Raw genomic sequence first — 15,886 nt, forward strand, 5'->3', positions numbered from 1 at the left:
AGATTGGTTCCACTACCATCAAATTAATGAAGCGTTTAAACTGGACAGTAAAATTGGCTTCCAGGTGGAAAAATCAAAATTGGAGACAGAACTGTTAGAACCCAGTACTAAGAATTTGTCCAAAATGTACAATTTGCTGCTGAAATGGAATACACAAGATGAAACGGTTAAATCGGTCATGATTAAATGGGCTCAGGACATTGGTCATAATATTTTGTTTGCTGATTGGGAAAAGTTGTGGACCACCGGGATAAAATTTACGGCATGCAATGCCTTAAGAGAAAACATTATGAAAATGATATATAGGTGGTACATAACCCCAGTCAAGCTTGCAAAGATTTACCATGTGCCTGACAATAAATGTTGGAAATGTAAAGAAACTGAAGGTACATTTTTTCATCTTTGGTGGACCTGCCCGAAGATTAAGGCATTCTGGGAAATGATCTATAATGAACTTAAAAAGGTATTTAAATATACTTTCCCCAAGAAACCAGAGGCCTTTCTCTTGGGTATTGTCGGCCAAGGGGTGTTAAAGACGGATATAACTTTCTTTATGTATGCTACAACAGCAGCTAGAATACTCATTGCGAAGTACTGGAAGACGCAAGAACTACCCACACTGGAAGAATGGCAGATGAAGGTGATAGACTATATGGGCTTGGCAGAAATGACGAGCAGAATCCGAAACCAGGGAAGAGAAGCAGCGCAAGAAGAATGGAAAAAATTCAAGGACTATTTAAAGAAATATTACAAAGTTAATGAAAGTTAGAATGATGTTGGACTGGAAAGTAAATGGTTACTATTAGTAATGGTTAAGACAAGGAAAATAAGGAAGAATAGTCTAAATTTAAATTAAAATAAGGGAAGATTTGCTGAACAATCGATAAGAATTTGGAATACAGAAAGGGGAAGCATGAGGAAGTCGGGGAAGATAGGATATGAAATTAGGATATGAAATGATACATGTTTTTTGTTTTGTTTTTGTTTTTGTATGTTTATGTTTGTTGTATTGTGTTTATATGGAAAAATAAAAATATTAAAAAAAAAAAAAAAAGGAATCCTAATCCCACTAACATAGGAGTAAGCCCAACTGAATTTTAGGGACTTACTTCTGAGTAAACATAGCTAGGATTGTACGCATAGGGGGTGTTCCTATACTTGCACCCCCCCCCCCCCCCCGTGTCATTCTGTGAAAGCATGACATTTCCTCCTGAACTTCTTGGGAATAAAAAATATAGTAGTACCTCGGTTTTTGAACATAATCCGTTCCGGAAGACCATTTGAGTTTCAAAAAGTTCGAAAACTCAAAACAGAAATCTCAGTACGGAAAACTCAATACGGAAGCTGCGTTTCCAGTTTGACTTTCGAGGCACGTTCGAAAACTGAAGCATTTACTTCTGAGGTTTACAGCACTCGAATTCCGAAACATTTGTCAGCGGAGACATTCGAAAACCGAGGTACCACTGTAACTATGGGAATTTAACAGGGTTTTCTTTTATAAGCATGATTTCAAGTTAGAAAGCAGATACCTGGTAGTTTGTGTTCAGTGTCCTCTTCTTCTCATAAGCTTTCTGTTGCAATACTTTTTCTCTTTTTGTGTATTTTCAGATTGCTTTCCAAACAGAATCGTCTCACCATGACTCGGAATGCTGTGTGGGCACTCTCTAATCTTTGCAGAGGAAAGAATCCTCCCCCGGACTTTGCTAAGGTAGGAAATAAAGTCTGAAAAGCGTTGCCTTTTGTGGATAAGAAAAGGAGTTCACAACATTCCTTTCTGGAGCAGCCTTCTTAAATATCTGGAAGCTTTTAAGGAAACAAAGTTCTCATCAAGCCGCTCTGAGCCCGGCCTTAGCTGGGGAGGGAGGGGTATAAATAAAAATTATTATTATTATTATTATTATTATTATTATCTCTTTTAAAAAAATTGTTTGCTGTCATGTATGCTTCCAGATGGGGTGATGGGAGTTGTAGTCGAACAACAGCTGGGGGACCAAGTTTGAGAAACACTGGTTTAGGTCCTTTGTTGAAAAAGATCTGCGCATAGTAGTAATTGTGATGACAGGCAAGCTTATTCCATTGACTTTTCACCCCTCTCATTTCTTTGTAGGTCTCCCCCTGTCTGAGCGTGCTGTCATGGCTGCTCTTCGTCAACGACACAGATGTCCTAGCAGATGCATGTTGGGCACTCTCATACTTGTCTGATGGACCCAATGATAAAATCCAGGCTGTGATTGATGCAGGAGTATGTAGGAGACTTGTGGAACTCCTGATGTAAGGACTTTAGATCAAGCAAATTTATTTAATCAAGCAAGTCTATTAAAGGTTGTCCTTTTACTTGCCGTCATGTCAGGTTGGCCTTGGCTTTTATTTCTTGCTGAAAGTGCAGGTGTGAATACATTATTTGGGGCCGAAGACCACCTGTTTTGAACCCCATTGCAGGAGCAGTGGTTATTATGTCCATATTACTTAAAGAAACAAAGGAATAAATAGAACACAGTGGCCTTGCATCCTGGCATCAAAACACAACAGTTGAAGACGTGACTATGAAACGAATAACATTTGACTCTGTTAAACTGAAGCCTTTCTTTTTTCCCTTTTTTAGGCATAACGACTACAAAGTGGTATCTCCTGCTTTGCGAGCAGTTGGGAACATTGTTACAGGGGATGATATCCAGACCCAGGTATAAACACTGCTCACTGCAACAACATTTATTGATTCCAGTTTTCATATTAACAGAATAGAAGTAAATCTCTTTCTTTCAGTCCCCAGTGTTAAGAGGCTTCATAGAGTTGAACATGTATTGTGGGTTATATGAAAATGAAAATGTTGCACAAGCAGAACTTCTGCTCATACAATGGAACTTTTCCTTCCTCTCCACCCTCTGTGCACCCCACACATTCCCCTCCAAATCTTTTCTGGGGGTTCTCCCTGTCAGCATCGCCCTTGAGCCAGTGCCACCGACTGGACTCATCCACTTCAGCCACTCTCTGGGCCAGGCGAGCTGGGGTAGCACTTCCAGAGACCACCTTCTGTCCAGGAACAGGTCAAAGTGCTGTGGACTCACAACTCAGAGTTGTGAGCACCAGATTCACTTCCGAAGACAGTCGTTGCACAGCAGAGCATAAACCACTCGGAGAACAGCTCTGTAGAATAACTACTTCTATTCTATCTACAATAATCATACAAACTATATACAGAGCCGTAAATTTCATACCGGTGGTCCACAACTGTTCCCAGTCAGCAAACATAATGTTATGTCCAACATCTTGTGCCCATTTAATCATAGCAGATTTAACCGTTTCATCCTGCGTATTCCATTTTAACAGCAAGTTATACATTCTTGAAAGTATCTTAGTTTTAGGATCTAACAGTTCTGTTTCCAATTTTGATTTTTCCACCTGGAAGCCAATTTTTTTGTCCAAGTTATAGGCCTCTCTTATTTGATAATAATGAAGCCAGTCTCGCACTTTATCTTTTAGTTTCTCAAAACTCTGCAATTTCAATTTGTCTCCTTCTTGTTCCAATATTTCCCAATATTTCGGCCATTTGGCCTCCATATTGAGCTTTTTCTGAGCCTTTGCTTCCATTGGTGACAACCACCTTGGGGTTTTATTTTCAAGTAAGTCTTTATATCTTATCCAGACATTAAACAATGCTTTCCTGACAATATGGTTTTTAAATGCTTTATGTGCTTTAACCTTGTCGTACCACAAATATGCATGCCACCCAAAAACATTATTAAAACCTTCTAAGTCCAAAATGTCTGTGTTCTCAAGAAGCAGCCAGTCTTTCAACCAGCAGAATGCTGCTGATTCATAGTAAAGTTTAAGGTCTGGCAGGGCAAATCCGCCTCTTTCCTTTGCGTCAGTTAATATTTTAAATTTTATTCTGAGCTTCTTGCCCTGCCAGACAAATCTAGAAATATCTCTCTGCCACTTCTTGAAACAGTCCGTCTTGTCCAAAATTTGCAATGATTGAAATAAAAATAACATCTTTGGCAATACATTCATCTTTATAGCTGCAATTCGACCCAACAAGGAAAGCTTCAAATTTGACCATATTTCTAAGTCTTTTTTCACTTCTGTCCAACATTCCTCATAGTTATCTTTAAATAAGTTTAAGTTTAAGAATTATTTTAAACTTTTTCCCTTTAAAGGTAAAGGATAGGCCTTGGGGGAATTCCCACCTAAAAATGGTTCTATTTCCTCTCAACAGGGCCACCAAATCTCCGTAATTAGACCTAAGGTCCAAAAGATATTTCGGAATGTCCTTGAATATCTCCACTCTTGAATCGTTTATTTCCAAGGTCTTCTGGAAGTGCAGACTCAGTATTTTGTCTCTCTCCTCTTTTGATCGGAGGGTAATCAAACAGTCTCTCGACCTGTTCTTTCTCCCTCCTCTTCCAAGTCTAAAAGCACTTACTATCTTAAAGTCTTGCTTGTCATCCAAGTTCCAAAAGTCTGCAAATTCCTGTGTAAGAAAATCACTTGGGCTGTCTTTTTCAAGTTCAGGGACCGCCCTGATCCTCAGATTAGTCTGTTTCTCCCTCAGTTCAATCATAGACAAAAGCGACTGATGGTCCCCAAGCTGTTTGCATATCGGTGTTATTTTTTCCTCTACAGCCGCTGCTTTTTCCCTTGCTTCCTCTGCTCTCTTTCAATTAGAATTAGATTCTTGCAGCAGTTTTTCAATGGATTCTGTATTGGAGTTTACCTTCTGCCCCAAATTGTTAATGCTAGAAGTGTTCTGGTCAATTTTAGTTGTCACTTCAGTAACCTGTTTACTTAACTTTTCCAATGTTTCATAAATTTTGTTTAATACTGAAGTAAATCCCTCTTCAGAGGCCATTCCTTTTGATCCAGCTTGTACAGGATCTTCCCCCTGTGGTGCAGGAGGGCCGGAAGCAGATGCTCTACGCTGCTGGGATACTGCACTGGTCTGCTGTAATCTGACCTTACCCGATCTTGTTATTTTTTCATCCAGCACACTTTGTCTGGGAATCAAGGACAGTCCCACGGCCAAAGCTTGTTTTGCAGTGGAAATTCCCAAGCTAGTTGAAAGTGGAAAATTCCCCAAGTAGTTGTAACAATTTCAGTGTTCCTCTAGGGGGACACAGTAACAGTCAATAATAATATTGCAATAGAATATCTCTTCCAACTTTTCCAAATCCCCCTTCAACAAAATAGGCAACAGTTTCAAGTCCAAAGAAGCCGTTTAACAAGTATCTCCCTTGCAGAGCTAGCTGTCAAAAAGTTACATTGTCCATAAATAGTGCGACTCTCAGTACAACAGTTCTAACGATCCTGGCAATCCGTTCCCAAGGATTAAGTGGTGGTCTTTATTCCCTTTTCTCTCCTTCTTGTCTTTTTTTGCAGGCAAATAAATTACTTTCCTCTCTTCCCTCCCCTCTCCTGCAATTCGGGGAGGGAATTCTTTTGCTTTGACGTTCGGATTTAAGACTTTAAACACAACTCTCCAGGTCTTCGCTTAAACAGTCTTTGCTTTGATCTATATACAGAAAGCGGAAGGCGGACTTCCTGTTTACACCTTCCCGCTTCAGTGCCAAATTAGTCCCTTTTTTTTTCTTTTAATCCCAATCTTTAAAACTTCACCTACTCACGGGTAGTTGTTTAGTAACCAAATTGTCACAGGAAAAAGGTCAGCGCTCTCCGGCAACAGCTGCGCGGCTTCACTCCACGGAAAGAGCAATTGACTCTCAGCACTGCGCCAATCTCCCTGTTACGCTCCAGAACCCCTCGCAGGGTTCCCTCGCGATTTGGGGGGGCGCTAAAGGTGCCACGGTCACAGGCTTCACCCGCCTGTGATTTTCAAGAGGGTCCCTGCTTCGCCATAACGGCAAGACCCGATTTCCGCGGAGCTTCTCCCTCCAGACTAGAGGGAATCCGCCATTGCCGATGGCGCCGCCTCCGGAAGTAAATAAAGTCTAATGATAAACAACCCCTGCTTGCTTTTCTTTGGCAAAGTCTGCCACTTCATTGCGGGAGAAATTTAAGCTTTCAAAATAATATTTTCCATTCTTTCACATTTTCTTTCTTGCTCACCTTATATTTACAGGGTTAGAGTGTGAGACTTCTAGGCTCATTGGTTAGATTCGTTAATATGAAAATGCCTACCTATGCAGTCTTTAACATTATTAATACTTACATTACTTAGAATATCTGCCTCCTCATCAGTGACAGCTTACTTTCCACTAAATCTGAGATGAGAAAGGTATTAAGTGCACCTGTCTTCTCCGTCAAGTTCTTCAAACTCTCATGCCGGGCTCAGTATCTGCTCCTGTCATTGACAGTGCTTTCTGTGCATGGAAAAGCCCTTTATGTTGCCTTTTCTGCCTCTTTCGTTCTTTTCGTTTCTTCCCACTTGATTTTATCTTCAGGCAGACCTACTGCTATCGTATTCTCCCTTTACTTCATTGAGCTTTCTGCTTTTTCTCAGCATAGTCTTTTGATTTTAGATAAGGAAAAAATCTCTTTGTTATGCCTTCCTCATGTTTCCTTAAGGTAAGTGTGCATGGAATTTTTAGATCCGTCTTTTGGATGCAGTCTAAAATCAATCTCTTTCTTTCCCTTTCCCAGGTAATATTGAATTGTTCGGCTCTGCAGAGTTTACTACACTTGCTTAGCAGTCCTAAAGAATCAATCAAAAAGGAAGCATGTTGGACAATATCAAACATCACAGCTGGAAACAGAGCGCAGATTCAGGTAATGAAGCTGGTTGGCTCAGAGGTTCACTTATTAACACAAAATCAGATTCTTAGATCTATTGCTGTCCATGCAGACTTTGGCAGAATATTACACGCTCTTGCTTGTATCTCGTTTGGCATTTTCAGCAGACTTTTATGAATTCAAAATCAGAACTGGGAAATGTCAGGAGAACAACTCTAATTTTAACTCTACTCCTCCCCCCACAAAATATTAGACCAGTTGGAGATGGATGCTCAATACTATTGTATACAAAACAAAACAAGCAAACAAAAACCACTGTTGAATCCAGCTTTCCATGATTAGAGTAACCTGTGCCATCCCCCTTTCTGCTGGACTCAAGCTGGTTATTTGGTCTAAACAACAACGCACAAACCTATGGTCACGTAAAGCATCCTCAATAAACACACAAGACGTAACCGGCTGTGTTCTCAGATAAATTTAGCAGGGGATCAAATACTTTCCCCCCTCACTGTAGCACTCTGTGTCATATTACTGTGTTGAAGCAAATAATCCTGATTCTTAAATCTGCTATTTGTTTATTTTTCAGACTGTCATAGATGCCAACATTTTCCCAGCTCTGATAAGTATATTGCAAACTGCCGAGTTTCGGACAAGAAAAGAAGCAGCTTGGGCTATTACTAACGCAACATCTGGTGGCTCTGCTGAGCAGATCAAGTAAGTGCCAGCAAGCTTTCCAAACAAAGATCTTCACGGTGGAAGGGTTGTGCCGAGAGCTGGTGCTGCAAAGTTTCTCTTTTCTCCTGCACTCCTCATCCCCCTTGACCAAAAGATGGCTGCTCTATTCACACAAGCTTTATCGTATCTCTGTCAGGAGGGGGGGACCTCTGGTCAGCATAGCTAATGGCCAGAGTTTATGCAGTTGTAGTAAAGCAATATCTGGAGATTTCGCCACTCCAGTCTACACTATTTGGGTCAGCCTCTTCTAAGGCTTCACTTTATAGAAGAACTGCCCAGATTCTTCATACCACTGAGTGTTATCCACTGGACATGGGTGAGCGGAACGCTGTTCCTCTCTCTCGAGAACACTTCGTGCCTTTGGGGGTGCCTGCGGGACGCGGGTGGTGCTGTGGGTTAAACCACAGAGCCTAGGACTTGCCGATCGGAAGGTCGGCAGTTCGAATCCCCACGACGGAGTGAGCTCCCGTTGCTCGGTCCCTGCTCCTGCCAACCTAGCAGTTCAAAAGCACGTCAAAGTGCAAGTAGATAAATAGGTACCGCTCCGGCGGAAAGGTAAACGGCGTTTCCGTGCGCTGCTCTGGTTCACCAGAAGCGGCTTAGTCCTGCTGGCCACATGACCCGGAAGCTGTACGCCGGCTCCCTCGGCCAGTAAAGCGAGATGAGCACCGCAACCCCAGAGTCGGTCACAGCTGGACCTAATGGTCAGGGGTCCCTTTACCCTTTACCTTTAACCAAGATGCCAGAAGTGGTGCTGCCACTTTGCCAAACCGAATCCTCTAGTTGTCTTGATTCCCAATCCATTGTGGTTTTCAGGTACCTGGTAGAACTTGGCTGCATCAAACCACTCTGTGACCTCCTGACGGTAATGGACTCGAAGATTGTGCAGGTGGCTCTTAATGGGCTGGAAAACATCCTGAGACTGGGCGAGCAAGAAGCCAGGCGAAGTGGAACTGGCATTAACCCATACTGTGCACTCATTGAGGAAGCCTATGGTAAGGGGATGTGCTGGTGGGTGGCATCCATATTAGACTATCCAGCTTTCGTTTCTCATGGTTCATTATGACCTCAAAGTAAATGGAAGACTTTCCAAGCAAAATTGTACTCTTTCAGTGTCGGGGGGGGGGGGGGAAGGACCTACTGTACATTTTCTTGCCCATAAGTTTCTTTCTTGTATTCTTCCTTTGCAACAACTTCTGATGCTTCCTCAGTTGCCTTTAATTTTCCAGTTCAAGTAGCATTTAGGAACATAAGAATAGTCTGCTGGATCAGGCCAGTTGTCCATCTTGCCTACAAGAGGACTCTCCCCTCTCATGGTTTCCAACGGTGGAGGAAATAACCATTGATAGCCGTCTCCTCCATGAATTTGTCTAATCGCCTTCCAAAATCATCCAGATTGTTGGCTATCACTTCCTCCTGAGGAAGCAAGTTCCATAGTTTGACTATACACTGCATGAAGAAGTACTTTCTTATATTTGTCCTAAATCTTCCAACATGCAGTTTCATGGGATGTTCATGAATTCTGGTGTTACAAGGGGGGGGGGTGCGGACTTCTCTATGTACTTTCTGCATGCCATGCATAATTTTACAGGCTTCTATCAGGTCACCTCTTATTTGCCTTTTCTCTAAACTAAAAAGTCCCAAATGCTGCGACCATTCTTCATATGGGAGCATCTCCACCCCCTTGATCATTTTGGTGCCTTTTTCGGAACCTTTTCCAACTTGGTTCATTTATAATATAATGGCAGTGCCTCTTTTCAAAATAAAAGCAGAATTTTGGAAATATCTCTTCATGTTTGTTAGTCTGCAGACGCGGGTGGCGCTGTGGTCTAAACCACTGAGCCTCTTGGGCTTGCCAATCAGAAGGTAGGCGGTTTGAATCCCTGCAACGGGGTAAGCTCCCATTGCTGTGTCCCAGCTCCTGCCAACCTTGCAGTTCGAAAGCGCACCAGTGCAAGTAGATAAATAGGGAAGGTTTCTATGCGCTCTGGTTTCCATCACGGTGTCCCATTGAGCGAGAAGCGGTCATGCTGGCCACATGACCCAGAAAGCTGTCTGTGGACAAACTCCAGCTCCCTCGGCCTGAAAGTGAGATGAGCGCCGCAACCCCATAGTCGCCTTTGGCTGGACTCAACCCTCCAGGGGTCCTTTACAAACGCCAAAATATAAATATAACCAAAATCTTGCAGTTAGGCTGCAGGCTTAGCTGCTGCACTGGGCAGAACATAAAGATCCTCTTAAGGGCATTTTTGTGGATTACAACACTTGAGGGTTTTGCAGAGCATTTTAATATTTCTATACCACATCATTACCTAAGCATCACCTGCAAAGTCTGAAGTAATGAAGAGGCAGTTGTGGGGTGGGATAGCTCCAGTAGCAATGGAAACTTCTGCCGTTAGAATCTTTGTGGGGTCTCAATGGAGTCTCCTGGTTTTTAATTGAAGCTACAGTTCAGATAGCCTGGTCTGTGTATCTCGCTCCGTCTTTGCCCCACCCCCTTCTCAGCAACATGTACATATAGGGAACCTGTGGCCATCCAGATGTTTGGGGACTCTAGCTACTGTCAGCCCCAACCAGCATGGCAAATGATATGGGGTGATGGGGAATCCACCAATATCTGGAGAGCCAGAGGTTCTCCATCGTTGACAAAGATGAAGCAGTTCAGGTATACCTTCATGTTCAAGAACTGAGGGGCTCTGTGTATTTTTCTTGCAGGCCTGGATAAGATTGAATTCCTCCAGAGTCACGAGAACCAAGAAATCTACCAGAAGGCCTTTGATCTGATTGAGCACTACTTTGGGACAGAGGAGGAAGACAGCAGCATCGCCCCCCAAGTCGATCTTGGCCAGCAGCAGTACATCTTCCAGCAGTGCGAGGCTCCCATGGAAGGGTTCCAGCTGTGAGGCGCTTCTGTGCACTGCGTTGCACTTGCCCATCCAGCCCTATTGTAGAGCTCTGAGTTGCCCACAGAGTGGTCCTGTTTTCCATAAACCTGTGTGAGCTCATTTGCTTGCTTTGCACACACGCTTCCTTACAAACACAACTGGAAAACATTTGGCTCTTTTTTGTAGGACGCCACTTCGGTAAGGGCTTACCCTAGCTGCTGTGCCCATCTCTCCAGAGCTTGGGCACTTCTGCAAAGATGTCAGTTTTCCCCAATGAAGTACACACTAAAGTGGTGTAATCCTAGATTCTAAAACAAGGGTGGAGTTTCCTTTGTGTGTCTGTGTGTGTGTTGCAGTGTTCTTGCTATCTACAAAGAGGATTCGAGAGACTCTTTGAGGCTCACACAGAATTTTGAATGGTGGTGGTTCTGTGTGTGGCAGCTTGGGCTTCTGTTAATATATATATGTATGTATACTATATATATATACATATATGATACACAGAGATACAGGAAGGAGCTCTCTGTTCCCTGCACTTACAGCCGCCAGTGAATAAGCTGTTCCAGGTTCTTGGAACAATGAACAGTTGACAGCAGGCAGGATTCCTCTGCTGCCATTTCGACTGCATGGGGTTTGTTCTCTTCTGTCTGCATGAGGAACGGAGCCCATCTCTCTGTACCTCCCATGGGGCAGCCAGGGCTCTTTTGAAGATGTCCGAAATCACGTCAGGGATAGAGGAACTGTTCCTGTCCATCTACCACATCATCAATTGGCTCCCTCTACATCCAGACTGAAATCTCTTTCAAGTTTCGAAAGTGGTCCTCATTAACATGGTTCCTGCTGAGAAATCCACGCTTGAGTTTTTGTAAACGTCTTGGTTGAACAGGGCTGTCTGTAAATCACATTCTGTTGTAAATTCTTGACATGCTAAAATATTGAAGCAAAGAAGATAAGGGCCTCCCTGGGCCACCTCTGCTTACGTGGACTGTAGCTTCTAAGTCAGGCCAGAAAGGGACACCTGGATTCTATAAACTTCACTTAAAGGCACATAGAACGCTCTTATGACTAATGAAACCTAAGTTCTGAAATCATCTGCCTAATATTCTTGACTGACGCTGCTCATTTAATCCTTAGTAGAGCTGATCTCTGGCCAAACGCCGCCATGTCAGCTTCCTGCAACAACCAGGAGTGTTGTCGTGCCGTCTCCGTGTGTCTGTAGAATGCTCTCTTGACTAGCACCAAGGTGGTGGCTCTCCGATACGCTCGGACCGAAGACATTGGATATGAATGCCAATTGTTTTGAACCTCTTCACCTAGTCTAAGGCCAGCCGACTCCGACAGCATAGTCTTAATTTAACTTGGCATCAGCCATTATCAGCAGTGTTGTTCACTCTCTTGTGAATGCATGGATCTTGCGGGAGGCTTGCACCCTGTCCCCTGACCGGGCGGCACCTTGGCTCAGTTTGACTTTCCAGGACTTGACCTTCCATTACAAACATTGTGAATACATAATAAATTCTGTTGTCAGAATTGTTTGGCAAGATTCTTCATGTTATAATTAACGGAAGAAAACTGACATCGCCTGCAAGGAAATACACTTTGTCAACGTGTTAGGAGGTATGGTCTCATCAGTGTTCTTCTGTGTGGCTGACCCTTCTCCTGAACACTTTGTATCTATGTCTGTGCTTTTAGGATGGGAGCTCTCGCTGGCAGCTGCCAGTTCTCTCCATTCTTCATCAGCCTCCACCCTCTTAAGTTAACTTCCTTTAGTTTTGTGCTGCTTTATGAAGAAGCATCTCTAGGTTACCATTTCAACTTCAGTTGTTTGTAACTTTAAAATTAGGGCTGGGCTGAGATGGGGGGGGCGGGCATGTGTTTTGCAATAAACTTATTTCCCATTTTGGTTATTGTTCTGGGGGAATTTAAAACCAGGCAAAAAAAAGTTAGCCCCCTACTATGAGAGAAGGAATCTATGGCCTCTCTCTGATTTGGCATAGTGGGATCATCACGTAACCAAATCCAGCAGGATTGGCTGGATTGATGTTTAAAAAGGGGGGAAAGGCACCAAAACCGCAGATGGGAGAAAGAATCCACAGTGAACAGGAAGCAAACAATGTACAAGAAAGGTAAGCGAGGTGTGAGAAGAGTAGTTTCATGGGGTGTATTGTGGGCAAAAAATGAAGTACAGTCTGGTTGGTTTGTTCTTTAAATTAGGTGGCTAATCTTTATAACAACCTCAATGTTGCCTTTCTATCCCATAGTAAACCATGTTTCTTTAGGGGTGGTAGCAGCACTGATGAATAGCAATCTTGTTTCAGCTTCCAGATTTTTTTTGTGGCTGAGTTTTTTAAAGTGTAAATTACTGATGACATGTCATTTCTATAAGATTTGTTTCAAATCATGTACTTTAATTGATAGTTTTTCGGGGGGGGGCAGCAAGCTGCATATTTTGTAAGCCAATTTCAGTGAAGGGTGCATGTGGTACAGAAATGTCTCACATGCACAAACACTGACAGTGTGTATATGTGTGTGCTTACCTAGAGTATATATGCACAGGCACACTCCTCCAATGTGTGTGCTGATGTGTATGTATATATGTATATTTACACACATCCTATATCTTTCTCACACCGAAAGTTTTTCTCCCAAGCTAGTGAGAACGTGGTGCATTGGTGTTCCCGCTAGGAAATAATGAATTCTCTCTTTAAAGGAGTGAATTAAACCATAAATACATAGAAGTGAAACGGAGTGCTGTCTTTTTCTTTCGTTTTTAAAAGTAGGGCTAATGTGGTGCTTCTTTCTGTTAGCTGGTGTGGTACATACGCAAATCAGAATATCCTGTATAGTCCAAAGTTGAGAGACTGCAGGTATGTGGAAGTTGTGTCAACTCTGCGAGATGGAGCTGACTGCGTAAAAGTTCTGGACAATGAGTTGAAGCGTCAAACCACACTTCCTAAACCTTTGAAGGCTTGCACTAGCACATAAATATTATTTCAGTGTTGACCTGCTGACCTCGACGAGCAGAACGCTGCCTGCATTTTTTGCTGGGGGGGGGGGTCAAGGGCAGGAAGGAAATGGATATGAAGCTGGCAGATTGTGCCTTCTGTCCCTACTAGCCCCAAACTGGTGTACTGAATGCCTCTGGCAGAGAGACCCCCATTGTTGCATATTGGGTTTAAGGGAGACAGCACCCTCGTTCAAATGTGATTTGATTGAAGGAAGCATTTAGGGTCCGTACCATAATCTATAAATCATTTCCCAAAGTTATAGAGTGTCTAATAATAGCATGAGAGGATTACTTCCTGTTTACTGGGGGGCAGGCCACAAAAGGTAGGGGGAGGAATATATTATTTAAAGATACATATTTTGAAATATGTACATTTAGCCCTGTGCTTTGGGTAGTAATTCTGTATACATGTAGCCCAAGACACCTGAATTAGAATGAAAACTATTTCTAGGCTTTATCAAGAACTGAATTTGTATATTCAGAGATCATGGTGCTCTTTATTGGAGAAGTTAAAAATCTCAATAGGAATGCGTAGTATGACATACCCCATAGTGATCAAGGAACTTCTTGGTACCCAGAAAAATGGGATTTGGTATACATTATGCCCAAGCCAAACTACTGTACTATGAAAGGCTACAGATGAGATAATTTTGTAACCCCAAAATTTGACTGTGAAGTTTGCCTTGTAACAAAAGCCAGCGATACGGTATAGACTGAGCAAATGGATCTCCATATGAGCATGTTCCCAAAATGCCACTGAGTTCTACAGGACAAAGTCAATGGGCTGGAGTTGGGGCTTCATTTGAGAAAAACCTGCCCTTGCTTGCCAGAGGCCTCAATTAGCAGGAGCCCCAATAACACCCGAGTGTATGCCAGGCATGGCCAAACTTGGCTCTCCAGCTGTTTTGGGACTACAATTCCCATCATCCCTGACCACTGGTCCTGTTAGCTAGGGATGATTGGAGTTGTAGTCCCAAAACAGCTGGAGGGCCAAGTTTGGCCATGCCTGGACTGTATGCCATTACTTTTTCCTTTATAAACCAGGTGAGTTCAGATATATTGCCCTTGAAAATAACAGGCTACTACTGAGTGTAACATCCTCTGCCCTAGGAAGGGGGCCTTTTTATTAATTCTATGCATCTTACATGGTTATTCGATGCATGGAGTTCTCCCCTACCATTTTTATCGTCAGAAGAACTCTATATCAAGTGGGTTAATGAGCAATTAGTGGCTCAAGGTTTTTCTATAAAATATTTCTGTAGTGGCAATAGTGCACCCCAGTTGAAGTTGGTGTCCAGTCCTGATTCACCAGTGGAATAACATACCGGTATATCTCTTGAAAAAAGGTTGTATTCAGTGTAACACTAAGGTAAATATTACACAGGTGTGATGGAACATTCTCTCCTCTCCTCCCCCTTTTTATTTTACATATTTATAAATTATTGATTCAGGTTATTTATAAATCACAAGCCATCAGAGCAGTGTGCAAGATAAAATGAGACCAAAAATGCACAATAAAAAAACATTTCTACAATGCACAATATTTCATAAAGTATCTGGATTACCTACACTTCAGGAAAAACCTTTGTGTGCTATTTTAGCCTATCCTGTGATGGGGACATGGGAGGGAGGTACATTTGTGTTGCTGGATGAGCACTTTTAAGAATCTTCGTGTTTTAAGTCTCCTTTCTCAATGTGGTTTCCAATTTTACCTGTTTCTATTTTATCATTTTATGTTGCTTGGAGACACCCCCCTTTCCCCCCATAAAACAGCAAACAAATGCTAATAATAATAATCAATTGGGAAAATGGAATAAGGATCATGTCTGCATAAGGCATCAGAATTTTTTGACAACCAGTAGGTGGGGGATGGGGTGGGGGGAAAGATAAGAGACCTCCTGAATTGCGTAATCTATTCAATTATTTTTAAAAACCCTGCTGGTTAAAGGTCATCTCATGTTGGCTCAAGCTCCACAAAGCTAGTAAATTACAGACCAAGGCATGCCTTGTGATCAGCAGCGATGTGAAACATAACAAATTGTGCTTTTTACAACCTACACTCCATACAACCCCACTTTTACTTGGCCTTGAGCTCAAGATTGTGGATTCACACCCTACGTTGGGCAAACGTTTCCTGCATTGCAGGGGGCTGGACTAGACGACCTTTGTGGCCCCTTCCAACTCTACAGTTCTATGATTCTGTGCTGCGTGTGCTTCTATGCACAGTCTTTATGGGGAAAAGACAGGTGAGGGGCCAATAATGATTCATAACCCCTTCCCTTGGCGTCTCTGTTTTTGCCAAATCATATCACAACTTTTCAACAACAGAAAGCCTGTATAATTTGAGCACTAGTATGCAAGGTACGCGGGTGGCGCTGTGGGTTAAACCACAGAGCCTAGGGCTTGCCGATCAGAAGGTCGGCGGTTCGAATCCCCACGACGGGGTGAGCTCCCGTTGCTCAGTCCCTGCTCCTGCCCACCTAGCAGTTCGAAAGCACGTCAAAGTGCAAGTAGATAAATAGGTACCACTCCGGCGAGAAGGTAAGCAGCGTTTCTGTGCGCTGCTCTGGTT

At 42.8% G+C, this 15,886-nt stretch overlaps 1 protein-coding gene and 1 long non-coding RNA gene across 4 annotated transcripts in view; one reads left to right on the forward strand and one right to left on the reverse strand.

Annotated features, from left to right (window-relative positions):
- Positions 1 to 13,051, forward strand: part of KPNA1 (karyopherin subunit alpha 1) — a 38,198-nt gene extending 25,147 nt beyond the window's left edge. For all 3 annotated transcript variants that reach the window (XM_083593522.1, XM_083593520.1, XM_083593521.1), the window contains exons 8-14: positions 1,609 to 1,708; positions 2,108 to 2,271; positions 2,603 to 2,681; positions 6,598 to 6,723; positions 7,274 to 7,401; positions 8,239 to 8,417; positions 10,138 to 13,051. In XM_083593522.1, the coding sequence (XP_083449648.1) occupies positions 1,609 to 1,708; positions 2,108 to 2,271; positions 2,603 to 2,681; positions 6,598 to 6,723; positions 7,274 to 7,401; positions 8,239 to 8,417; positions 10,138 to 10,325 (964 nt within the window). In that variant the 3' untranslated portion in view covers positions 10,326 to 13,051. The remainder of the gene's footprint in view (positions 1 to 1,608; positions 1,709 to 2,107; positions 2,272 to 2,602; positions 2,682 to 6,597; positions 6,724 to 7,273; positions 7,402 to 8,238; positions 8,418 to 10,137) is intronic.
- Positions 13,052 to 14,406: 1,355 nt separating this feature from the next.
- The window catches only part of LOC310753163, a 61,433-nt gene continuing 59,953 nt past the window's right edge, over positions 14,407 to 15,886 (reverse strand). Inside the window, exon 2 of the long non-coding RNA XR_014543246.1 lies at positions 14,407 to 15,716. This is a non-coding gene — a long non-coding RNA (uncharacterized lncRNA). The remainder of the gene's footprint in view (positions 15,717 to 15,886) is intronic.

Source organism: Podarcis filfolensis (genome assembly GCF_964270895.1).
Source record: "Podarcis filfolensis genome assembly, chromosome: 17".
Lineage (NCBI taxonomy): Eukaryota > Metazoa > Chordata > Lepidosauria > Squamata > Lacertidae > Podarcis > Podarcis filfolensis.